Here is a 26,501-nt window from a genome sequence, read left to right on the forward strand (position 1 = left end):
AATAATTTTATATTTGTAATAATTAGGGGTGTAACGATTCATCCACTACATCGATGAATCGATTTATTTTCCTACGATCCAACTACAACGATCTGTGCTCGGCAAGTTGGCCTTCCGGACGACATACATCGATCTAACATAGTTTTAAAGGTAATCAATCGATTTTATCGATATTAGGAAATAACGCAATGGATTTAAGCACGTCAGACTTTATATTGATGTGGGTTTTTTTTTTTTTAGCACTTTTAATGATAAAGGCGTTAAACGTTACCCGATTCAGTCTGCCTGTCTGTGACGTCATCATCACGCGCCAGCAGCAGTACAAATCAAAACATGGCATGATGGCGGATAGCAGAGGAGAAGCCGGCGAGCGGGGAATTTTCAAACCAGCATTACGGTCCAGTGTGCACTTTGTTTTAAAATTGTATTTATTATTTCTATGTTAAAATACAACAGGTAAACCTACTGTTATTAATTCAACCTAAAAAAAATTGGTTGCACTTTATTTTTGATATACACACACATATTTGATAATATTGTAATATTTTTGTGTTGGAAAAACAAAAGCAGAAGTTTTAGAAGCATTATTATTATTATTATTATTATTATTATTATTATTTCAACCTAAAGTGTTGGTTGCACTTAATTCAAATAAAATATCAATGCATTTGCCACTAATTGTTGTTTACTTGTTTGTTTATACCCATAATTATACCTGATTCCCTTACAAGAAACAACAGGAATCTAGAAAACTTGACATATTATTACTAATAATATGTATGTTTTAAAAAACAATTACCAGCAATTCGAACAGCCAGCGCGTGAAGTTTATTTTTGGACGGTATGACTCTTCTTGCGTGCCGTAGAAAATGGGGCGTGGCTTAGCGAGATTGCGGAAGTAGTTGTGCATTCTCAGCGGAAAACACGTGCAGAGCGATTAAAGTAATCCTGAGTGATGTATAAATACTGAGTCGGTGAGTGTGTTCACTTTATTTCACACTGTTTTCTGAAATATTATTTTAAATGTAATTTTATTTAAACCTGTTTGCTCTGTTTGTCAGTTAGCAGAAGGCTAATAGCTAATGTCACGATGTATCAGTGTGTTATTACAGTACAGTATTATTACAAATGCATTGCTGTATGTATAGTAGTTTATATTTAACACTATGTTAATGTTGTACTGTCTTAACTTGGCACATAGGTAGGGTGACCAGCTGCTCATAAGCCCAAGGGGGGGACAAGGGGTATGTTTTTGAGGGACAATGTGGGACGCCGCCCCCACTGTGCCGTGCCGGCCGCTGGAAGACTCACAGATAGTGGTTTACGCATTTCTAGCACATACTACCTTACATGGTATATCAATAATACCCTAATCTGCTGTTATTGGTGATGTATGGTCATGAACAGGCCACCAAATTGTTTATTTAAAAAAAAAAAACACTTCATAATATTTTGACCATTCAATGACTTGACACACACTTCCACTTATGATTTACTGAAGCTACTCAATTTTATTTATTTTCCATTACAATTTATTCACTTTAAATCAATCATAATATAATATTGAGTCTGAGGCTTTGCAGTGCATCAGAACAGCAGGAATAGTGACAAGTCTCCATTTAGTTTTCAGTGGATTAACAGGAATTGTAGTGGCTCAGCACCACAGAAACAGTAGAAAAAAAGTCTCTTAACTCACAACCGCAGTCACTTTGTCAGCTAGAGAGTCGTTTTTAGGTCGGAGGAAAGCATCCACAGATTTAGACGTTTCTTTCTGTTGCACACTTTTCTTGTGAGTCTCTGCGAGCCTGTGTCGTTTCACATCGTATTCCCCGCCATGGAACTAAGATCCATGCATGCATGTCCGATTGAGAAAGATGTTTTGCAAAGGTCACAAAAAGCCCTCTCTGTATCCCCCTCAACCCCTTTCAGCCACAAATATTCATTTCCCCACTCTTTCCTGTACATACACCTTCTCTTTTTAACTGGAGGTGGCGGTGTCTCACCTGCCATCTCCCCGGTACCTTTCTCCATTTTTTAATATGAAAGCAATGCATGCGTTGCACCTGCGTCCCTCGTCACTGTCTGTGCACGTGAGTGCGGTGTCATGGCAACAACAAAAAGTTGACAGCAACCAGTCAGTTGTGAGGGGTGTGTGTGTGTGGTTTTGTTCTACAGTCTATAGTGGCGACGGTGGTGTGCTGAAATGTCAAGTAATATTCGTTTGGCTGCCTGGGTGGCCCGGGGAGAGCGACATCCCCCTCAGCAAGCATCGATTATGCGGGACACGTTCTGAATTTGCGGGACGCATAAATTCGGCTTCAAATGCTGTACGCGCACGCGCTATGCGGGACAGGTGGTCACCCTACACATAGGTCGACTGAGTGCAAAAGTTTGCACCCCCTTCCATTCTGGATTAAAAATGGACACTCCATTCTCCAACAAACAAAAAACCCTTTTATATCACATTGTTAGAGTGTACGACCTAAATAGGCCTTTGATTAAAAGTTTGCATCTCTGACCTGCTTCTTGAATGCGAGTTAAAACACGTTTACTTTGTGCCTGATTTACAGCATGAAAGGTTTAAACAGTTTTCTGTGAATAATCATTGATATGGTGAAGTTTTCTGTAAGGAGAAATGTGTTGATGTGACATTTCTGGAAGGAGTCTCCAGTGTCAGAGGTAAAGCTGTAACTTTTTAGGGTTTCTAACATCTTCAGGATGGAGGAGTTTATGCTTTCAGTCTCTGTAATATAAGCTGTGTGTTTAGTTTTATTTTTTTAATTAACTGTGTGTGGGGAGAGAGAGAAAAGAGACAGACTGATGAGGGATGACTGTTTATAGTTGTGAGAACAGGATCTAACTTGTTCCACAGTGTTAAATATCACGATAGATGGTTTAAAAGTAAGATGGTGTTCTTTAATAAATGTATAATAAATAATTATAATTAATGAAAGTTTGGTGAAATTCCTTTCATTTGCCTTTGAGACATGGTGTTCACAAGGTTTGGGGATGGACATTTGACCTCACAGTAATCTTGACCTGTGACCTTTTAACCTCAAAATCTAATCGGTTCATGTTTGTCCCAAAGCGCACAAATGGTGAAAGTTTGGTGAAATTCCTTTCATTAGCCTTTGAGATATCGTGTTCACAAGGTTTCGGGCCGGCCGGCCAGACAACCCGAAAACATCTCATCTCATTATCTCTAGCCGCTTTATCCTTCTACAGGGTCGCAGGCAAGCTGGAGCCTATCCCAGCTGACTACGGGCGAAAGGCGGGGTACACCCTGGACAAGTCACCAGGTCATCACAGGGCTGACACATAGACACAGACAACCATTCACACTCACATTCACACCTACGGTCAATTTAGAGTCACCAGTTAACCTAACCTGCATGTCTTTGGACTGTGGGGGAAACCGGAGCACCCGGAGGAAACCCACGCGGACACGGGGAGAACATGCAAACTCCGCACAGAAAGGCCCTCGCCGGCCCCGGGGCTCGAACCCAGGACCTTCTTGCTGTGAGGCGACAGCGCTAACCACTACACCACCGTGCCGCCCAACCCGAAAACATAATAAATAAAATTTAAGAGCTGTGTTTATTGACCTTCCGGAATGGAATGGAAGGGGGTGCAAACTTTTGCACTCAATCAACCTATGTGCCAAGTTAAAAGACAGTACAACATTAATATAGTGTTAAATATAAACTGTTATTATGCATACAGCAGTGCATTTGTAATAGTACTGTACTGTATTAATACACTGCTACATCATGACATTAGCTATTATGTCATTAGCTAGAGAAGGATGCGGAAGACAGGGAGCAATGGAGATGAAAGATCTGCTGTGGCAACCCCTAATCGGGAGCAGCAAGAAGAAGTAGTTTATTGACCTTTTACGCACACACACAGGACAAAGTCAGTGTCTTTGATTTGTGCAGTAACAAAAAAAACCCAACACTGCAACTACAGGAAAAACAAAACAGTCAGTGCTAGGTTTCCCAAAAGCCTTTAAACGCTGAGCATCTTAACTAGTAGAGAGTGTTCATTATGCTGTTCGCTCTACCATTTAACGATGATCTTTGTGCTACGATGCTTTTGGGAAACTCGGCACAGCTTGGTCATACTGTGTTTTCATATCTGAAATAATGTCATTCCTCAGAACAGAATAAAGAAGAAAGAGAGAAAAACAGTGGGACGGAGTGGGATCTTATTTGAGGACAGCTGGGAAACTTTTTTTTTTTTTGTATAAGCACGGAAAGGCCCCCACACCCTCTGGAAATTCATAGAGGATCTGTTCAATGTATGTCATTATTTTTTTCAAGCTTTAAGTTCTTAAATTCTTTTATCTAGAGAGTATGAGAAGACGGTGTTGGTGATTTCCGTCTCCTTAATATGAGACGTCGAGTCAACAGAGTTACAAAAGCTATCGGATCCGCTTGTGGTCGAGGTAGAGAAACCTGAGGAATGCCGAACAGTGTTGGGTTTCCCAAAAGCCTCTTAACGCTAAGAGCATCTTAACTAGGAGAGAGAGTGTTCCTCGTGATGCTCGTCCTACCATTTAACAATGATCTTTGTGCTACGATGCTTTTAGGAAACTCACCCCAGAGCAGTTATGGCATTAGGATCCATAAGTGTCCTGACAGAGTTTTAAAAATTATAGTCCAGTATTTATGAATAGTTGTAATTATTGGAAAGTTGGTGTAGTATAAGAGTAATAACTCACTTCAGGATGTGCTGTCATAGAAAAATAATCAGCGTCAGGTCAGGATGGTTACAGTAAACCTGATTTAATATATTGATTATTTTCAGGGTTTTATTCCTTACATGTGACCTTTGAATTTGAAAAGTTTCCAAAATCACGTGATGTAGAGATCCTGCTCTTACAGCCTCCTCCAAACCATTAAGTGCTAATTTTTGTTTAATACAATGTAAATATTGCATTCAAACCTTATTACAAACTAATCGTACACCATGTTGGTGATCTTTCTGTTCGTCTGAATTCTTTACACGTCTCCGCCTGCATGTGTCCAGGTTTGTGTCTGTAATTGAAGCTCCATCATGTCGTCTAAGAAAGAGCCGAGCGCTGATGAGCGCTTCGCCCGCGTCAAGAAGGACCCACGCTTCTGGGAGATGCCGGACGTGGAGCAGAAAGTGCGTATTGACAAGCGCTTCCAGTCCATGTTCCATGACGAACGCTTCAAGCTGAAGTACACGGTGGACAAACGCGGCCGTCCCGTCAACCACACGTCCACCGAGGACCTGAAACGCTTCTACAAGCTGTCTGACTCTGAGCAGAGCGATGCTGATGACACACATGAGGAGCAGAAGAAGAAGAAAGTAAAAGCAAAGGAGGAGGAGCTTGAAAAGGGGGAGGAGCCTGTGTCTAAGAAAGCTGGAAAGAAAAAGGTGTTAAAATCCAGCGAGTGTGAGAAGATCAGGAAAGCAGAGCCAGTTAAAGGAGTGCGAGTCGTCGAAGAAGGTAAAACGCGCGTGCGCGCACACGTCGGCAGTTCATCCTCTTTTGTTGATGTGTATAAATATTTCAGTGCTGTTGAATTCTGGATTCTGATTGGTCAGAGTGTTGATTAATTTTCTGACAGTAGTGCAGCTGCAGTAATATAGGTTTATATTATATTAATGCACTCGTTAAAACACGTTATCGTTTCTATAGCAACAGCTTATTCACAGGGGCGTGTGTGGTGGTTGATAAAGCTTCCATGAACTAATTTGTTTTGCAGACATTCCAGAGCATTAAATGTAATTATAAATGAATAAAACACGTGTGTTGTTCTTGTTAGTCTTGGTAAATTGCTGTGGTATAAAAGGAATAAAACACTTGGGGCTGTGCTGTTAAAGGAAAACAATCAGTGATGGGGTGGTGCAATGAGTCAGAGTTACTGTTTCCAGCCCATCACTGATTATTTTCCTGTAACAGCGTGACAGTGTTGTATTCTGTTCGTTCAGCTCCAGCGAGTTCCTCAGAGCAGTAATGAGGATGTGTTGCGTGTGGATTTTCACCGGGACGCTCTGTAACTGACTGATTTTATTTATTCCACAGTGGAGGAGGAGGATGAAGAAGAACTCGAGGAGGATGAAGAAGAATATAGTGACAGTGACAAAGGAGTGGGTCTCTCTGATGATGGAGAGGAAGATGATGATGAAGGTGAGAGTGAGTCGGAGGACGACAGTGACAGCGGTCCTGATCTGGCCCGAGGAAAAGGTAACATCGAGACGAGCTCCGAGGAGGAGGATGAGGATGAGGTGGAGGAGTTCCTGCATCATGAGGAAGAGGAGATTGAACACGACTGGGGGGAAATGTGGAAGGACGCTCCACGCACTGAGGAGGTCAGACACACTCTAACACTCTGTGTGTGTGTGTGAGAGAGAGAGTGAGATCATGTTAAATGATACCACGTCTGAAATGAAAGGAACTAAAGGCAAATTAGCAAGCAGTGAAATAAACAGTGACAGACAGGTATATGCACAGATGGACAGACAGATGGTTATACTGATGGCTGGGCAGGCAGACGGATGTTTAGAAGAACAGATAGGTGGATAGACAGATGGTTAAATGGAAGGATAGGAAGATAGACAGACAGTGATTGTTAGACAGACGGACAGACAGACTGTTGGATGGTATGGAATCAATTTTGTGTCAAAATGTTCATACAATACTTTTGAAATATCAAACAAAAACGATAAATCAAAATTAAAAAACAAATTTAAAAAAGTCAATTTTTTAGACTGGCAAACAAATTATTCGTGTAATTGTGCAAAATATCAGTCTATTACTCTTCAGAAACCTTTTTATTTTTGTTCCGCGTCTTTCTCAGTTTTGTTTGGCGTAATTTATTTTGGTTGCGATTCCAGCTTTCTCGTTTGCGCTCCCTGACTTTTTGCTTGCGGTTTTGGCACAAACTTGACGTGTGGGTGGGCTGTCCAGGAATGCATTCCCATTGGCTAACTTGTGTTTGACTGACAGCTCCGCTCAGCCATTCCCTACTCGGATTCTGGCGGACTGTTTGATGAGTGACCGATCCATTGACGGTAAACAAGGATCGAGTGGACTTCAGTGGCGACTATGATACTGAATTAATTCAACAAAGTGTAAGTGCGGGACAAATGTGCTGTACGTGTTGCAGTAGTGCACAAGTCCACTCGATCCTTGTATACCGTCAATGGATCGGTCACTCGTCAAACAGTCCGCCAGAATCCGAGTAGGGAATGGCTGAGCGTAGCTGTCAGTCAAACACAAGTTAGCCAATGGGAATGCACTCCTGGACAGCCCACCCACACGTCAAGTTTGTGCCAAAACTGCAAGCAAAAAGTCAGGGAGCGCAAACGAGAAAGCTGGAATCGCAACCAAAATAAATTACGTCAAACAAAACTGAGAAAGACACGGAACAAAAATAAAAGGTTTCTGAAGAGGAATAGACTGATATTTTGCACGATTACACGAATAATTTGTTTGCCATTCTAAAAAAAATTGACTTTTTTAATTTTGATTTATCGTTTTTGTTTGATATTTCAAAAGTATTGTATGAACATTTTGGCACAAAATTGATTCCATAGGACGGACTGACCATTAGACAGATTGTTAGATGGACAGACGGACAGATTGTTAGACAGACAAATAGACAGAAGATTTGATGGAAGGAAAGACAGACAGACAGGTGGTTAGAGGGACGGATATACAGGCAGATAGACAGACTGTTGGATGGATGGATGGGTAGACTGACAAAATAAGTGTGTGTTGTATATGGCAGTGTGCTCAGGGTAATCGTGTGTGTGTTTAGGTCAGTTGCAGGTTAGCAGTGTGTAACATGAACTGGGACCGAATCAAAGCTAAAGACCTGCTGGCTCTGTTCAGCTCCTTCAAACCTAAAGGAGGCGTGGTGCTGTCCGTCACGGTAACTCCGCCCCTCTGCCTCATCATCTACACTAACTGCTTTCAGCATAACTGTGTATAATAACGTGTGTGTGTGTGTGTGTGTCTCAGATCTATCCCTCAGAGTTCGGTAAGGAGAGGCTAAAGGTGGAGCAGACTCAGGGCCCTCTGGAGCTCACCAGCCTTCCAGACGACCCAGACGCAGACACTGAGGAACAGCGGTAACACGCACGCACCCCCGTGTTCACTCTGTTAGCTCACTGCATGAGGTACAATGCAGTAGCACTGCACCCGACCTCGTGCCCCAAATGCACAGTATGACACCATTTAGGATTCAGCCACACAAAAGTGAAGAGTTCTTGTGCTGTTTTGTATTTAAATGTCATTGGACAAAGTTTGGACTCTACATTTATTTATTTATTTAAAAATATTGGCGCCCATTTGAGGGCACTTACTGACATTAAAGCAAACCCCCTGTGTCTCAGGGTACCGTGAGTAAGACATGAACCAAACAGGCTGCATCATCACAGCGTCCAGACTACGAGGGCGGGGCATGGTGCCAATATAATACTGATATTCTCATGCGACAGTATAACACTTTTCTGAACCTCGAAAGCAGATTAGAAGTTAAACTGATTTTATTCATTGTTATTGTTTGTTTCTCAAAAACCCGTCTGCTGATTTGCTGTGTTTTAGGATCTATAGGGAGAGGATGCGAGATTATCAGTTTAAGCGTCTGCGTTATTACTACGCCGTGGTGGAGTGCGACTCGCCCGAAACGGCCACCAAAATCTACGAGGAGTGCGACGGCTTCGAGTACGAGAGCAGCTGCTCAACGCTGGACCTGCGGTGAGAAACGTGTAGCATTTTTACCAACCGAGTCAGAATAAACACTTCAGGGCGTGGTGTTATTGGAAAATAATCAACTCTGCGATAATATCAGTGATTTTTGCTTCATCACATGACCATATTGTGGATTATTTTGCTGTAGCAGCATGACCCTGGGTGTGTTGTTCCTTACTTAGTGAATGAAAGCTAGTCAGGACGACTTGGCATAGAATTATCCAGGATCATGATGAGGTTCTTCACGTGTTCTGTGAACCTTACGTTAATTACAGGTTCGTCCCTGACAACACGACGTTTGAAGACGAACCGAAAGACAGAGCGACAGACGTGGATTTGGCCACCTACCAACCCAAACTGTTCACCTCCACCGCCACCACTACAGCTAAGGTCCACAAGCCCCGCCCCTTTGTTTACTGTAAACTGCTTACTGCAACTTTAAACATGGCCTGAAGGCAAAACTTGACTGTATATCATGATTCCATGATTTAACCTCCCCCACACTCACCACCCCAGACCTCCTCACCCAATATCAGTGGCTGAATGGACACACATCCCCATAGCCACGCCCCTAAATCTAGTGGAAAGCCTTCTCAGACCTCAGAGTAGAGGATATTATAACAGGAAAAGGAGGAATAGATCTGGACTAGAATGGGACGTTCAACAAGGACTTATGGGTGTGATGGTCAGGGGTGCACATACTTTTGGCCATATAGTGGATGTTGTTTCGGTTGAAAATATAGCTCTAAACAAATTTGCAGTACCGTATACTTTAATGTTAGCCATGAATTGATTACTTTTCTAAAAAAGTCCATCCATCCAGGACTGCTTTATTTTTTGGAAAGTTCTAGAAAAATTGTAGCGAAGATGATCGAAATCAAGGTGTGTGTGTGTGATGATCAGGTGGAGCTAACATGGGACGAGACGGATCATGATCGCATCACCACCCTCAGCAAGAAGTTCAACAAGGATGAGCTGCTGAACATGGACTTCCAGGCCTACCTCGCTTCCTCCAGCGAGGATGAGGTCGAGGCAGAAGGTGAGTGCTGAAGGTCACAACGTTCCTCTAAAATCCATCTCTAAATCGTCACAAAGTGAACGAAAAACAAGGCAACAAAAAAAAATTCCCATCTTGAAGCCAAATCACTGTCTTCTTCAGCATTTCTTCAGTTTGGTGTCACGCAGGAAGTGAGGTAGGTGTGGCCTAACATCTAATGAAAGAATTCTACATTAAAACTGATTTACATGATCAAGCTCCAGTAATTCCGAGATTTAGTTTTTATGCTAGTTTAATATTTTGAGCCATTTGGAATTATGTTAAACAATCTTCCCTGAGATGCTGCATTGGACTCGTAGCTCCAAAACCAAAAGACGTCTCTTTTCCACAAACATAGGCGTAAGGCCATTATTAAAAAAATGTTCTGTTTCCGGTCCACCGGCCGGGTGAGTGCCGTTTGTGCGGTTGAAATGTTTTTTAAACGCCGGTTTTTTGACATTTTTTTTCAAGTTCGTAAATCTAAAATCGAACTTGACATTTACGCATTCCGCGCAGAATATAGAATCGAATCAGCTCTGCGCATGCGCCGTGCGGCACAAAAAAATGGCAGCCACCATGAAGGAAGGAGATCCGGAGTTTTCAAACATTTGCTAAAGTGTGAAATCGCAAAATGGTATTCTAGCGAACAACAAAATAGTAAAGATTCAGAAAAACAAATCATTCAGTGATCATTTTAATCGTGTAATTTCATCCGAACTAGGCCTAACGCTCGATTTAGAACTACAAAAAGTCCGTGTGTCGGACCATCACAAACCGTTTGATCTTGATCCATCCGAGACGTTACAAACAGCTTTTGAGTTTTGTTATGCGAAATTCATTACCTACTTTGTTAATGACCCTGACAGATCTGTAGGAGAACCTAATAGATCTATTCAAAATGAGAACGGAACTGAACAAAAAAATGCGTTTACGGAACTAATGCAGGTTGGCTGGACAGAATTAAAAGCTGTGTCTGTAGCAAATAAAAAGAACGAATTACACAACGAAATTATAAAAGACGCCCTGTGATGACCTGGCGACTTGTCCAGGGTGTACCCCGCCTTTCGCCCGTAGTCAGCTGGGATAGGCTCCAGCTTGCCTGCGACCCTGTAGAAGGATAAAGCGGCTAGAGATAATGAGATGAGATGAATTATAAAAGACATCCAGAGAGAAGGACCTTGTCTATCTAGACATGCTGGCCAAACTGAAGGAACAAATGTAGTAATGAACATTACAAACTGCTTGTGGTATTTAGACGGCCGCCAGGACATAATCAAAGAGGCAGTGAAATGCCGAGGACCGTCTGTGGTGACGCCTGTTCCTACACGATAGGTTTTATAATAATATTAAAGTTTTTGTACAAGTTTCAATTGATTAAACGGTCATATTTTATTAAATGTGTCTGCTTTTGTAATAAAGTACTGAAAGAAAAAGCAGACGCAGCATTGCGATTTCTTATCCGTCCATATATATATATATGAGTGATTCCACGCTTATGGGTACTGAAATGGGGACATGAACTTATTTTTAAAAATTCACCTAAAACCATTTCTTTTTTTTACCATCAGGTCACAAAACATGTAATCTTTAATGAATGATATGTTAAAAGATAACTTTAATTTTCTGAGATGTAATAAAAACATATTTATATGCCAAAGTCAGAATGTAACAGAAGTGTTGTGGACATCTATATTCTCAATTTTAACAATGTAGAATTACTTTTTGAAACATAGGAAGGTGATGTTTTAGCAAATATAATTAATAAACATGTGTAGCAGAATAAACATACACATTCTTTCAATAAGATTAACATGGTATATAGCTAGATTGTAATTAATTTGTAACAGACGCGAGATGGACAATCGTAACAGAAGTAATGTAACAGACATCATTTTGGAACTCATAGGCTTGACTTTGGCATATAAATATTGCCGCTTTTCCACTACAAACGCGGCTGAGCCGTGCCGTGCTGAGTCGAGCTGAGCGGGGCTGTTGGAGTTGCATTTCGACTACAACCGCGCTGAACCGTGCTGGCTGGAAGTGGGTGGACACATTGGGTGGAGTTAGCGAAAGTGGGTGGACGTCACGTGATGTCGTTAAGCAGCGCAAACAGTGACATCAGTGAGCTTTTAAGCGGTAGTCTCACGACCCGAATAGTAAACAATAAACATGGAGGACATGGAGTCGTTAGTGTTGCTGGTCTTGGTGCTGTGGCTTGTTGTCACCGACAACGCCAACAGATACTGGCAAGAGCGTATAGATGAGGCGAGGCGCATAAGGCTTCAGAAATTCTCGTAATTCGTAATTATTCTTCTTCCGGGTTTGCGGTGTTTACAGATCCCAGCGTGCTCGCGGGGCGTGTGTGGGCATGTGAGGACACTCCTCCTCACCAATCAGTGCACAGGGGAGTGTCTGCTCACGCCCCCAGCCTCACTCGGCACGGTTTGGCTCGCTTCAGCCCCACTCCAAAACGGTGCGAGTTTTAGGGGCTAAGCAGGGCTGAAGCGAGCCGAGTCGTGCTGTTTTTTGGTAGTCGAAACGCGAGCCGTGTCGGGCTGAAGTGAGCTGAAGCGAGCTGAAGTGAGCTGAAAAAGGGTAGTGGAAAAGGGCCATATGTTTTTATTACATCGCAGAAAATTAAAGTTATCTTTTAACATATCATTCATGAAAGATTACATGTTTTGTGACCTGATGGTAAAAAAAGAAATGGTTTTAGGTGAATAAGTTCATGTCCCCATTTCAGTACCCATAAGCGTGGAATCACTCATATATACTGAAATTTTTTTTGCTCACCCGGTGGACAGGAAACGTTTTTTTTTTTTTTAAGGATGGCCTAAGTTTAAATTTTTTTGTTCCGAACATGCGAAAGAACTGCAGCGTTGGCGTGTTTTAGCTGAGCTGTTCCTCTGGTGTCACTCTCAGAGGTCAACTCGGCGGAGTGTGAGACCGAGGAGAAGAAGAAAGGGAAGAAGGAAGAAGAGCAGATCGCTAAATACCGCGAGCTCTTGCAGAGCATCCAGAATAAAGACAAGAAAGAGAAGGACAAGGACATGGAGATGGAGATCACCTGGGTGCCAGGTACGGCCGTTCAGCACGTTGGTGTTCATTGCGGGAACTGGCAGAGAAGGATGGATGGATTTGGTCGTGTTGGGGCGTGTTTTGATTTTTTTTTTTTTTTAATCAGGGTTAAAGGAGAGCGCGGAGAAACTGGTCAAGAAAAAGATGGAGGGAAAAGACAAAATGACTCCGTGGGAGGAGTTTCTGGAGAAGAAAAAAGAGAAGAAGAAAGAGAAGAGGAAAGGAAAGAAGGTGAGTAAGGCATTTTATAGGTGATACAATATTATTTACAGTGGTGCTTGAAAGTTTGTGAACCCTTTAGAATTTTCTATATTTCTGCATAAATATGATCTAAAACTTCATCAGATTTTCACACAAGTCCTAAAAGTAGATAAAGAGAACCCAGGTAAACAAATGAGACAAAATATTATACTTGGTCATTTATTTATTGAGGAAAATGATCCAATATTACATATCTGTGAGTGGCAAAAGTATGTGACCCTTTGCTTTCAGTATCTGGTGTGACCCCCTTGTGCAGCAATAACTGCAACTAAACGTTTGCAGTAACTGTTGATCAGTCCTGCACACCGGCTTGGAGGAATTTTAGCCCATTCCTCCATACAGAACAGCTTCAACTCTGGGATGTTGGTGGGTTTCCTCACATGAACTGCTCGCTTCAGGTCCTTCCACAACATTTAGATTGGATTAAGGTCAGGACTTTGACTTGGCCATTCCAAAACATTAACTTTATTCTTCTTTAACCATTCTTTGGTAGAATGACTTGTGTGCTTAGGGTCATTGTCTTGCTGCACGACCCACCTTCTCTTGAGATTCAGTTCATGGACAGATGTCCTGACATTTTCCTTTAGAATTTGCTGGTATAATTCAGAATTCATTGTTCCATCAATGATGGCAAGCCGTCCTGGCCCAGATGCAGCAAAACAGGCCCAAACCATGATACTACCACCACCATGTTTCACAGATAGGATAAGGTTCTTATGCTGGAATGCAGTGTTTTCCTTTCTCCAAACGTAATGCTTCTCATTTAAACCAAAAAGTTCTATTTTGGTCTCATCCATCCACAAAACATTTTTCCAATAGCCTTCTGGCTTGACCACATGATCTTTAGCAAACTGCAGATGAGCAGCAACGTTCTTTTTGGAGAGCAATGGTTTTATCCTTGCAACCCTGCCATGCACACCATTTGTTGTTCAGTGTTCTCCTGATGGTGGACTCATGAACATTAACATTAGCCAATGTGAGAGAGGCCTTCAGTTGCTTAGAAGTTACCCTGGGGTCCTTTGTGACCTCGCCGACTATTACACGCCTTGCTCTTGGAGTGATCTTTGTTGGTCGACCACTCCTGGGGAGGGTAACAATGGTCTTGAATTTCCTCCATTTGTACACAATCTGTCTGACTGTGGATTGGTGGAGTCCAAACTCTTTAGAGATGGTTTTGTAACCTTTTCCAGCCTGATGAGCATCAACAACGCTTTTTCTGAGGTCCTCAGAAATCTCCTTTGTTCGTGCCATGATACACTTCCACAAACATGTGTTGTGAAGATCAGACTTTGATAGATCCCTGTTCTTTAAATAAAACAGGGTGCCCACTCACACCTGATTGTCATCCCATTGATTGAAAACACCCGACTCTAATTTCACCTTCAAATTAACTGCTAATCCTAGAGGTTCACATACTTTTGCCACTCACAGATATGTAATATTGGATCATTTTCCTCAATAAGTAAATGATCAAGTATAATATTTTTGTCTCATTTGTTTAACTGGGTTCTCTTTATCAATACATACCTGCAAACTCAGAAGGTCTGAAAAAGGTGACAAACTTTTTTTACCCCACGACGTGAACTAAAACCCGAGCCCTCCCCCTCTCCGAAAAAAGGTGCAACATAGCTACAGGTAAACAAAACTGTTTAACAACATAACCTTGTTTTTTGGTCAGTCAACAAAATCAACCACAATCATGTAACAACAATGTCAAGCTGAGTAATTTACTAATAGTAAATCTCATTTCTTCATTTTTTTTTGGCCTGGACAAGCCGTTCCATGGCCAGTTTCCTCTGCTTTGCCATGTCTCTCTTTTGGGCAACTAAGGGCTACTTTGTCTTCAGCCAGCACTTGGGCCAGGTTCACCATCACTGGTGCAAAGGTGAAAGGAAGTGAATATTCAGCAAGTAGGGCTGGGTAAAAAAATCGACTTAAAGGTGGGGTATGAGATTTTGGAATAACGGTTCCTGCAAGCCATATTTTGAAAAGAAACACGCCCGCCCTCGCCATGCTCCCACCCCGCGTCTCCACCCCTCCTCCCCCTTAGAGCAGGGTTGGAAAAATAGCTCAAACTTTCTCATTTAAACTGTGTTTTCAGCCCCAATTTTCACTCCACACACATTTTTCTCAAAAGTAGTAGCCACACTTGTCCTGATTCACCCAATGTGTCTACCTACACGATAGGACTTGCAGTTTTTGAATGAGAAGCCTGAAAGTGAGGAGAGGACAGGCGTGCTGCCCCATAGACTGCCATTATAAACTTGGCAGAAAAGTCACTCATTTTTAACTCGCTCTAGTGACCCCATTTTTACACTACAGACAAAAAAATTACATCAGTGTGTTCAGGAGAGCCTTGTGGCACTCACTGTGAAATAATTTTGTGAATATCGCCTTCCGTTTTCGTGTAAATCCCCGTTGTTTGGAGGAAGCGCACTGAGAGAATCCTGCGCTCTGTGTGACACACTGCTCTGCTCACTCTCTCTCTCACACACACACACACACACACACACAGAAGGGCCGGGCTGCTAGCGGGCTTCAGTCTGATTGACGTGTCAGTATCCAATCATTTTGAGGTGATACCTCTATATGATTGGATGGCGTTTTTCCTTTATTTTACACTATAGACTGGATTAAAATATTTTTTGTTTTTGGGTCAGACCTTCTATTGTACTGCTTGCAACATGGGTGTGAGGAGCTTTTCAAGCAATATGGTAAAAAATACTCCTGAAAAAATCTCATACTCCACCTTTAATCGATTTCGGATCGATTTCATTTAAATTTCACACTATCGATTCACAGGGCATGAGATCGAGGGTTTTTTTTTTTTTCTCCACAACACAATCTCGTGTTTTGTGTGATTTTCCTCCCTCAGCCGTCTCGTGTGTGATGACGCAGCTGCGCAGTCGTACGTCGTGACGTTCAAGCACGCACACAAAATGGCTGAGGCCAGAGCCATGGCTGAGGCAGGGAAAACACCGCTCGGCAAGCCGTCTCAAATGAAATCTGACGTGTGGAATCATTTCAAATTTAAAACGACAAAGGACGAAGAGCTTGATAAAACCAAGGTAGTTTGCAAGATATGCCAAGCAGAGCTCAGTTATTGTAGGAATACTACAAACCTCAGAAACCACCTGACAAGGTACCGCACTACGCTAACCTTAGCTTCCGACAACAAGCCGCCCGGAGCAAAACAAAAGAAACTGAAGGACCTGCTAGCATTACCATCAGAGTGTCCGCGGGCCATAAAGATAACAGAGGCCATCGCAACTTTTGTTTGCAGAGATTTACGCCCATACTCGGTAGTGGAAAACGAAGGATTCAGGCGGCTCATTCAGGTACTCGAACCACACTACGTTATGGTGCAACGTAAACATCTGACTGAAACTGTGATACCCATGATGTATACATCTGTGAAAGACGCGATACGAATGAAAATGCAGTCAGCAAACAGAGTCGCTATCATGTGTGACACCTGGACATCGCTGTCAACGCATTTTTTGTTAATATTTTTTTCACTTAAACAATACAGTTTGCTGCAACGTTCATTTGCACTTTTATTTGCACTTTTTTAATTACAGGAAGATAAGAGTTTTGTTTACGGTTACGTGTGAACTGTCAAATCTACAAAATAGACATGTATTTTGCAACGTATTGTATGGAGATATTTTCATTATTTAAGAGCAGATTGAATTGATTCAGATTTAATCGAATCGTGATTAATCAATTTAAAACCCTAAGAATCGAAATCGAATCGATCTAGGAAATTGACTGTGATACCCAGCCCTAGTAGCCAGAACCATTGCCTAAACAAAGAAAATAATATTAGATTTACATTAGGGCTGTGCGATATGGGAAAAAAATGAATATCCCGATACATTTTCTCCATTTCACGATATACAATATATATCTCGATATATTTAAATCTCGGCGGCACGGTGGTGTAGTGGTTAGCGCTGTCGCCTCACAGCAAGAAGGTCCGGGTTCGAGCCCCGTGGCCGGCGAGGGCCTTTCTGTGCGGAGTTTGCATGTTCTCCCCGTGTCCGCGTGGGTTTCCTCCGGGTGCTCCGGTTTCCCCCACAGTCCAAAGACATGCAGGTTAGGTTAACTGGTGACTCTAAATTGACCGTAGGTGTGAATGTGAGTGTGAATGGTTGTCTGTGTGTCAGCCCTGTGATGACCTGGCGACTTGTCCGGGGTGTACCCCGCCTTTCGCCCGTAGTCAGCTGGGATAGGCTCCAGCTCGCCTGCGACCCTGTAGAACAAGATAAAGTGGCTACAGATAATGAGATGAGATATTTAAATCTCCTCTAAAAGACCCCATGAAATCTAACTTTTACTGTTTTCACTACAATCCCTGCAGACTAAATAACATTCTTGGTTAACTTTACAGGTGGTTTTCAACAACACATTTTAAATTTTCATGTTGGTGATTAATCACAATTGAGTTGAAATAAGACTATTTTTATTCAACAAAGATGTGGCACAAACTGCAAAAACAATCTTGAAAATTGCAACAAAGGGGCAACACAATACAGAGCTGCTCAGAGCTCAAACCAATAAAGTGCAGCTCAACACTGAGAAAGACATTTAGCCTAAATAAGAAAAGTGCTCTTTCATTAAATTATTAAAAAAAATAGATCTCCAAGCTATTAACCTGACTACTGAGAACCACTGGAACATTCACAATAGAGAGAGAGATTGAGGGAGAGAAGAGAGAGATCTGCAAAACATCATTTCTCTCTTTGCACACTTTTGAACTGAATGTTTTCTGGCTCTGCCTCTCAGATGTGTATAATTCCGGTATCGCCTTCTCTGTAAAATGTCTGCGACCAGGCAACTCATATTTGGGATCGAGTGTGTTTAGTAATTTTTGGAAGCCTGGTTTTTCCACTATACTAATTGGGATCATGTCTTCGGCAATGACGTTAGTGATTGCATCCGTTATAGCTCTCCATCTCTGACTCGGTTTCTCATATGGGGGGCTTTGGAGAACGAGGCCGCTATGGTCGTTTGTTTAGCTCATGGGGGGTTTTAGCTCGTGGGCAAGTAGTTCGGAGTTTAAGAGACTCTGCATACTGTACCGGGTGAGTTTCAGGTGATGGAACATATTTGTAGTGCTGCTGCCTTTCGTGATGACAGTTTTTTTTTTTTTGCACACTTTACAAACTGGCATTTGCTGTTCCACGTCCTCCTCGCGATATCCAAAAAATGCCAGTTGACTGACCCCTTACTAGTTCTTTTAGGAAGTAATTTGTCGCTGAAATGGCCAGAGCTTACACGGTAGCCTATGCAACACCAGCGATTGCACGAACTGAGTCAGCGCTGTAAACCGGAACCAGGAAATCTTCCCGCCGGCAGTGTTGCCAGATACTGCTGATGTTTTCCAGTTCAAAATATGTTCAAAACCCGCCAAAATGCACTTAAAACCGCTCAATCTGGCAACATAACCGAAACTAGAAAATCTTCCCGGAAGTTCCTTTCAGCACCGAGATGTCGCCCGGGATTGGTTGGCGAGTGCGTGACGTTATTGTTTTCTTTACCCTTAGGCAGCCTCTCACGTTACTGCCTGAGGGACAGGGAGAAAACCACCGGAAAAGGTTTTAAACAAACACGAAACAAACGCAAGTCGGAAGATGACCATAAAATACTCGATAGTTACGATATAATAATTTTATGTATCGCACACAGAATTTTCGCGATATATCGAGTATATTCTATATATCGTACAGCCCTAATTTACATTATTAAAGCTGGTTTAATATTCACAAACTTCCTGCTATTACAAAGTTGTTAAGCTTGGCTCCTCATTCCAATAGACATGATCTAAGCTATGGTAGTTAATCTCTAAATTAACTAAACATGCAATGTACAATATTTTTTGGTAATGTAGGCTAGTCTACTCCTATTTTGCCTAACATTAGCCTACTGGCAAATATCAAGTAACCTATTAAACAGTGAAATGGTAGAATTACAGAAAACTACAAGCCTCGCCTATTTACCCTAATCTATACACACCTCTGCATTGGCAACTCGCTGAAATGTAGGTACAGGCACCCTAACTCACTCCCTCATAACATCAGGCCCCTTGGAAGCACTTTTCTGTGGGACTGGAAGGACACTGGATGTGGTCATAACAGTGCACACTTTTTGCCGGTGCGCCTCTGTTTGGCAGTGTGCCAAAAGAGCATGAGAGCCTTTGTTGCTGTAATTTATTTCTTTTTGGCAAAGGCTGCGTTTTGAATACCCGGCTTTGTCTATCTTATGAAAAAACTGAGACAGCGGGAAGCTGTGCTGAACTCTCTTCACTTCAGTCTTGACCTGGATTTTTAGCCAGGCCCAGCTCCACCTGCACCTCAGACCTGCATCAAGCTTTGCTACATAAACAGCGTCTTCCTCTTTAAGCTCCCTCATTCTGGAAAAGAATTGACCAAATATTATCGGCTGGGTCAGGGCTCCTTTTTGTTACCATAAACGTTTGTAAAGGCTAACTCTAACTACATCCATCCATGTTAAATGATCCGCCTGAGACGGTGTTTCAATCACTTAAAAAATGCCGGTGTACTAACGTGAATGTTAAGTGTTCGTTTTCATTCCGGTTGAGAGTACGTCGTGCGCGTTCTGGCTGCTGCTTCTCACCAGAGCTTTTTTTTATTTTATTTTCATTTTATTTATTTATTTATTTACTTATTTTTTCTTTCTGTGTTTGTGTAGTTTGATGTTTGTTTGAGTGTTTTGTCCGCCGGTTGTGGTGTAGCTCCGGACCTAGTTTTGGGCGTCGGTTCCCTCCAGGCCTTGGTTCGCTGTGGGTGATGCCTGTGCTCCCAGCTGTGGACTGCAGTGAGCCTGTTGCTCATTTTACATCGTGGTTGTCCAGCGCTCTGTGCTTTAACGCTTGGCGTGATGTCCTGAGCGATGTTGCTCGGTGGTGTCGCGGCGGCTGTGCAGGCGGTTTGGGACACACCAGCGCTCTGCGTCCCGGTGCTTCTCTGCTCGCTTTGTGGATCCATGGCGTGGTGTTTGAGCGATGTTGCTGATGGCGTCACGGCGGTGGTGCTGGAGATGTGGGACTCGTTTTCCTGCGCCTTTTGGTGGGACTGTGGCTGCTACACCACTGGAATTACATCCTGACCACTACTTGGTGGACTTTTTACTTATTTATTTATTTTCCTTGTCTATAATTGTAAAGCGTCCTTGGGTTTCTTGAAAGGCGCTATATAAATTTAACATTATTATTATTATTATTCCTCATCTTGTGACACTGTCGCATTATCATCAGATAACAGTACGGATGCATTAGAGAGAGCCTTCACAAAAATTATTCGAACTGAACCGACTGGTATGAAAGGTTAACGTTAACACACAATTCACTGATGTTAGCTGACATCCTGGCTAACGTTAGCATGCAAGCTGAAAAACTTTACATTATGTATAACGTTAAACATGTTGGAAAAGGTTTCATGTCACGACACACGTAACGTTGCTAAAGTAGAATTATCTTTGACAAACCAAGTTTAATTTACACAGCATACACTACCGTTCAAAAGTTTGGGGTCACCCAGACAATTTTGTGTTTTCCATGAAAAGTCACACTCTTATTTCCCACCATAAGTTGTAAAATGAATAGAAAATATAGTCAAGACATTTTTCTGGCCATTTTGAGCATTTAACCGACCCCACAAATGTGATGCTCCAGAAACTCAGTCTGCTCAAAGGAAGGTCAGTTTTATAGCTTCTCTAAAGAGCTCAACTGTTTTCAGCTGTGCTAACATGATTGTACAAGGGTTTTCTAATCATCCATTAGCCTTCTGAGGCAATGAGCAAACACATTGTACCATTAGAACACTGGAGTGAGAGTTGCTGGAAATGGGCCTCTATACACCTATGGAGATATTGCACCAAAAACCAGACATTTGCAGCTAGAATAGTCATTTACCACATTAGCAATGTATAGAGTGGATTTCTGATTAGTTTAAAGTGATCTTCATTGAAAAGAACAGTGCTTTTCTTTCAAAAATAAGGACATTTCAAAGTGACCCCAAACTTTTGAACGGTATTGTATTACATTGTTGGCAGATAACGAGACTTACCTCAAGTCTGTCGCTAGTGTCCATAGCTCTCTGAAGTCTCTGACGCAGGTCGTATGTTTACTGTCTGTGGTTTAGTCAGGCAAAGGTTTAATTCGCCGTGGGAAAGATGGATTGACTTGGATGTTTGTGATTGGCCAAATGAGTAGCGCGTGATTGGCCAAATGACTCTTGTGAAGATGGCAATCCCATTTTACTGAAAGTCCCATCCACCGCTGATCACCGATGAGTTCATGTGAGGAAACCCACCAACATCCCAGAGTTGAAGCTGTTCTGTATGGAGGAACGGGCTAAAATTCCTCCAAGCCAGTGTGCAGGACTGATCAACAGTTACCGCAAACGTTTAGTTGCAGTTATTGCTGCACAAGGGGGTCACACCAGATACTGAAAGCAAAGGTTCTCATACTTTTGCCACTCACAGATATGTAATATTGGATCATTTTCCTCAATAAATAAATGACCAAGTATAATATTTTTGTTTCATTTGTTTAACTGGGTTCTCTTTATCTACGTTTAGTACTTGTGAAAATCTGATATTTTAGGTCATATTTATGCAGAAATATAGAAAATTCTAAAGGGTTCACAAACTTTCAAGCACCACTGTAGTCCTGCCTCTTTTTTTTTGTTTGCATGTCTCTGCCCCTCAGCTTCTTGGCCCCTCCCCCACAGCTCTCTGAACATTTGTCTGGCCACACCCCTCCCTCAATACATAACTAGTGACATCAATCAGTGATTCATAAAAGTTGTGTGTAAATTGCAATTTGTAATTGCACCATGAATAATGTAAATATGTAAATGAGGATTATTGCATATTCATGAGACATATGGTTGAATTTGTGTATAATTATGTTGGACTGGATCGTAACTCTACTGTGTTTGTTTTTTGGCAGGAAGCAGAGGTCCAGGATGAGGCTGCTATCAGCGATGATGAACTTCCTCCTGACGTTGACCTCGATGACCCCTTCTTCTCTGAAGAGCTGGGAGGATCTACTGGTCAGTCCCAAATTTTCCTTTTATGTTCATCCTTCTTATGTTTTCTGACTTTCATATTCACTGCCGTCATGTTGTTTTGTTGACGATTATGAACCTAATCCCTTGGGTGAAACAGGGACGGCCCAGAAAATCAAGAAAGCAAAGAAAAACAAAAAGGGGGAGGAGCAACTAACAGTGGAGGAAGAGGCGGCGCTAGAGAAACAGAAGGTGAGCACTAAAAACAGTAATTTATTTGGGGGAATTTTTTTAAAATACAAATGGAACTGAACTGTCAAGTGTAAATTCCAGTGAAATAGCGAAGATATTTTTGAGCTCTTAAAATTAAGAAATATTCAGTTCTAAACCCTGAACAGAGTCAGAGTGGCCCTGCTTGTCAAGTTATGATAGACTCAGGGCAAGAGCAGAGGTGTAACGATTGGGTGTGGTTTCAGGCTGAAATGGCTCTCCTGATGGACGACGATGAAGGTGAGGAACACCGCCATTTCAACTATGATCAGATCGTGGAGCAGCAGAACCTGAGTAAGAAGAAGAGGAAGAAGCTCCTGAAGAGCAATACGCTACTGGAGGAGGACAACTTCAAGGTCAGAGACCAAACTCGCTTAAAGGTCCCATGGCATGGTGGTTTGTTGATGCTTTAAACGGGCTCGTGGAGGCTTCCGGATGTTATATCCGCAGCTTTTCTCAAAATGAACCCTCGGCACGTAAATATAGCCTCCTGGGAGAAAGCCCCATTTCAGCGCTTTTCCCAGTGCGTCGTTTTGCAGGAGGTGGGGAAGGGTAGAGGGTGGGGGCGGGCCATGGGGGGAGGGGGAGGGGCTTGACCAAGCTGCGCGCACACATACTCGCTGCTATCAGCGCCTGTAGTCACGCTGCTAAGACAAAACCCTGTTCTCCCTCGGACTCCTTTCGTAAACTCAACGTGACACAGAGAGTGAGAGTGTTCGGAGTGGTAGTTTACGAACGTATAATACCCTAGGCTTGAACACGCACTCCATCACCAAAGAGGATAGAAGCAGCAACTACAGCAACATATCGCTTATCCAACAGAAGACATGCATTGCGGAGCAATAGTCAAACATAAGCTCATAAGTTACAGTCAATTTCCAGACTAAACTCAGTTTAACAGAGCATGCTGCATGCTCTTTAGTTTTGTAGCGCAGATTACCTGGCTAACTGCAGGAAGCGGTTAGCTGCACAGCTAATGTAGCCATTGCTAGGCTAACGCACGATTTTAAAACACGGCAAAACGACCAGTTATACACTTACTTGTTCGGTGTTTGTTGCTGATGCGGCAGGGATGCTTGGTACGGACCCAGGCTTCAGTGATGGTTGATGTGCAAAACTTGCCCTGTACTGTCCCAAGTTGTGGAAACATTCCTCAGGAAAATGCTTCCGACAAACATACACCGTCTTAGGTAGACTCGACGGCGTATTATTGAAGTAAATAAAATTAAGCCACTGCGTCTTCAGGGGCTCTCCCGTCGGCAGTAAAAACAGACTCTTTTCTGTGTTGTCACATCCATGTACAGTGCAATTTCCATGTTTCGCTCGCTTAGGTGATGCCATGTTGTTGTGTCCTCTATGGTCTCCTCACTACAACTGGGCGGGGCAATCCATACAGTGGGTGGGAATCCAGAGGGGGGCGTGGGGATCATCTCCCTTGCTGACGTAGTAAAGGGAAGAGCTTATCAACGCACCGTTTTGACGCGCCATTCTCAAATGTTGGCCATAGTTTGGTTTACACATTATGAAATTTCTAGCCACTGGGGTGACTTAAGAAGGTCAGAGGAACTCATTTTAACGTTAAAAAACCTCAGAAAAGTGAAAATTTCATGCCATGGGACCTTTAACAGCATACAATGCATACTGCTGTTTTATTAAAGGAATAATTACTTGCTGTATGATGATTCCAGGTTATAAAAGCCTTGCAGAACTTTCACATCTCGTATGTTGTTCTTCTTGTGTGCGTGTTACAAACAGGTGGACTTGCAGGACTCGCGTTTCCAGGCCATGTTCACATCCCACCTGTACAACCTGGACCCCTCGGACCCGGCCTACAAGAAGACCAAAGGTACTCAGAGCATCCTGGAGGAGAAGCAGAGACGGAGGGCGGAGCAGCAGCGCAGCCAGGAGGAGGCGCTCCAGAGTCAGGAGAAACCCAGCATGAAAACAGAGGAGAAAGAGAGCAGGGGTGGAGGAGAGATGGCGGGTTCGACATCATCAGCGGCTCCGAGTAAAATCCTGGACCCGAGTCTGTCTTTACTGATCAAGTCTGTGAAGAACAAGACCGCGCAGTTTCACGCCCGCAAGAAACAGAGGACAAAATAGAGCCGTTTCACTGCGTTGGGAATTGAATTCATTTATACAGTTTGATATACAGTTGTTTGTACAGGAGATTTTACAATTTAATAAAAGTCATTTAAGGTCTAAACCTTTTTGCTCAAAGCTATTTATCAAAGTCTTAAGATTGAATTAAAATTCTATTTATAGAGACAGAGACTTTCTTGAATACTCTGGGATGAGAGTTAGTAGGGGTGTGGCTGTGTGTGATCTCCATCTCTCGTCTGTCCCTCCCCTTTGCTCTTCCCTCTCCTTCTTTCCCTCTCATCTCTTTGGATTTCACAATTGCACAGTGTGAATTTTAAAATTTCCAAATTATATAATCATGATTGATATGCAAATTATTAGAAGACAATGATGCAATAATCAGACACTCACATCCACAAAGTGCATAGCTACCTGTTTTTCGAGCAAATGTTGAATAAAACCACGAAGTGTATTATTTAAGTCCTTCCCGCCCCGTATGGCACATTAGGCAGCGCCGATCTCTGTAGCCCTCGGCCTCTCGCCTATTACATAGCTAGGGTTATAGTGGGGGGCGGGTCCTCTGGTAACCGCAGGAGTTTGACTCCCCACTCACATCTGTATTGCAGCGTGCCTGGCCGTACAGCAATACAGTGATGCTTGAAAGTTTGTGAACCCTTTCGAATTTTCTATATTTCTGCATAAATATGACCTAAAACATCATCAGATTTTCACACAAGTCCTAAAAGTAGATAAAGAGAACCCAGTTAAACAAATGAGACAAAAATATTATACTTGGTCATTTATTTATTGAGGAAAATGATCCAATATTACATATCTGTGAGTGACAAAAAAGTATGTGACCCTCTAGGACAGGGGTGTCAAACCTGATCCATAAAGGGCCTTGTGGCTGCAGGTTTTCATTCCAGCCATGCAGCAGCATACCTGACTTGGCTCATTCAATCAACTGAACTGTCTTCACACAGTCAAATACTTGCAGCCACACCCACCCTTGATTAAAGGGTGGGTGTGTCAGTTGATTGAATAAGCCAAATCAGGGTGCTGCTGCATGGCTGGAATGAAAACCTGCAGCCACACGGCCCTTTATGGATCAGGTTTGACACCCCTGCTCTAGGATTAGCAGTTAATTTGAAGGTGAAATTAGAGTCAGGTGTTTTCAATCAATGGGATGACAATCAGGTGTGAGTGGGCACCCTGTTTTATTTAAAGAACAGGGATCTATCAAAGTCTGATCTTCACAACACCTCAGAAAAAGCATTGTTGATGCTCATCAGGCTGGAAAAGGTTATAAAACCATCTCTAAAGAGTTTGGACTCCACCAATCCACAGTCAGACAGATTGTGTACAAATGGAGGAAATTCAAGACCATTGTTACCCTCCCCAGGAGTGGTCCACCAACAAAGATCATTCCAAGAGCAAGGCATGTAATAGTCGGCGAGGTCACAAAGGACCCCAGGGTCACTTCTAAGCAACTGAAAGCCTCTCTCACATTGGCTAATGTTCATGAGGACATGAACATTAAAGGAAAAAATATCAGGACATCTGTCTATGAACTGATTCTCAAGAGAAGGTGGGTCATGCAACAAGACAACAACCCTAAGCACACAAGTCGTTCTACCAAAGAATGGCTAAAGAAGAATAAAGTTAATGTTTTGGAATGGCCAAGTCAAAGTTCTGACCTTAATCCAATCAAAATATTGTGGAAGGACCTGAAGCGAGCAGTTCATATGAGGAAACCCACCAACATCCCAGAGTTGAAGCTGTTCTGTATGGAGGAATGGGCTAAAATTCCTCCAAGCCGGTGTGCAGGACTGACTAACAGTTACCGGAAACATTTAGTTGCAGTTATTGCTGCACAAGGGGGTCACACCAGATACTGAAAGCAAAGGTTCACATACTTTTGCCACTCACAGATATGCAATATTGGATCATTTTCCTCAATAAATAAATGACCAAGTATAATATTTTTGTCTCATTTGTTTAACTGGGT

General features: G+C 42.5%; 1 protein-coding gene across 5 annotated transcripts; it reads left to right on the plus strand.

Annotated features, from left to right (window-relative positions):
• The first annotated feature begins 49 nt into the window (after nt 1-49).
• esf1 (ESF1, nucleolar pre-rRNA processing protein, homolog (S. cerevisiae)) lies at nt 50-24,617 on the plus strand. Of its 5 annotated transcripts, none has more exons than XM_060899101.1 (15): nt 50-150; nt 241-397; nt 5,032-5,479; nt 6,059-6,345; nt 7,797-7,910; nt 8,000-8,109; nt 8,585-8,737; nt 9,007-9,121; nt 9,635-9,770; nt 12,690-12,845; nt 12,952-13,076; nt 22,084-22,186; nt 22,302-22,393; nt 22,618-22,767; nt 24,167-24,617. In XM_060899101.1, exons 3-15 carry the CDS (start codon nt 5,059-5,061, stop codon nt 24,512-24,514), a joined length of 2,310 nt encoding a protein of 769 aa, XP_060755084.1. In that variant the 5' UTR covers nt 50-150; nt 241-397; nt 5,032-5,058; the 3' UTR covers nt 24,515-24,617. The 5 variants fall into 5 exon arrangements, with proteins under 5 accessions (XP_060755084.1, XP_060755083.1, XP_060755082.1 ...); XM_060899099.1 differs by lacking the exons at nt 50-150; nt 241-397 and adding exons at nt 440-456; nt 4,160-4,300; XM_060899098.1 differs by lacking the exons at nt 50-150; nt 241-397 and adding exons at nt 793-974; nt 4,160-4,300.
• Nucleotides 24,618-26,501: the final 1,884 nt, after the last annotated feature.

The sequence above is a fragment of the Neoarius graeffei genome, chromosome 18, assembly GCF_027579695.1.
Source record: "Neoarius graeffei isolate fNeoGra1 chromosome 18, fNeoGra1.pri, whole genome shotgun sequence".
In the NCBI taxonomy this organism is placed as follows: Eukaryota; Metazoa; Chordata; class Actinopteri; order Siluriformes; family Ariidae; genus Neoarius; species Neoarius graeffei.

Coding starts and splice junctions, on each gene's coding strand:
- esf1 (XM_060899101.1), top strand. CDS start 5,059: ATGTCGTCTAAGAAAGAGCCGAGCGCTGATGAGCGCTTCGCCCGCGTC. Junction 13,077..22,083: donor AGAAGAGGAAAGGAAAGAAG/GTGAGTAAGGCA, acceptor GTTTTTTGGCAG/GAAGCAGAGGTCCAGGATGA. Junction 22,768..24,166: donor TGGAGGAGGACAACTTCAAG/GTCAGAGACCAA, acceptor TGTTACAAACAG/GTGGACTTGCAGGACTCGCG.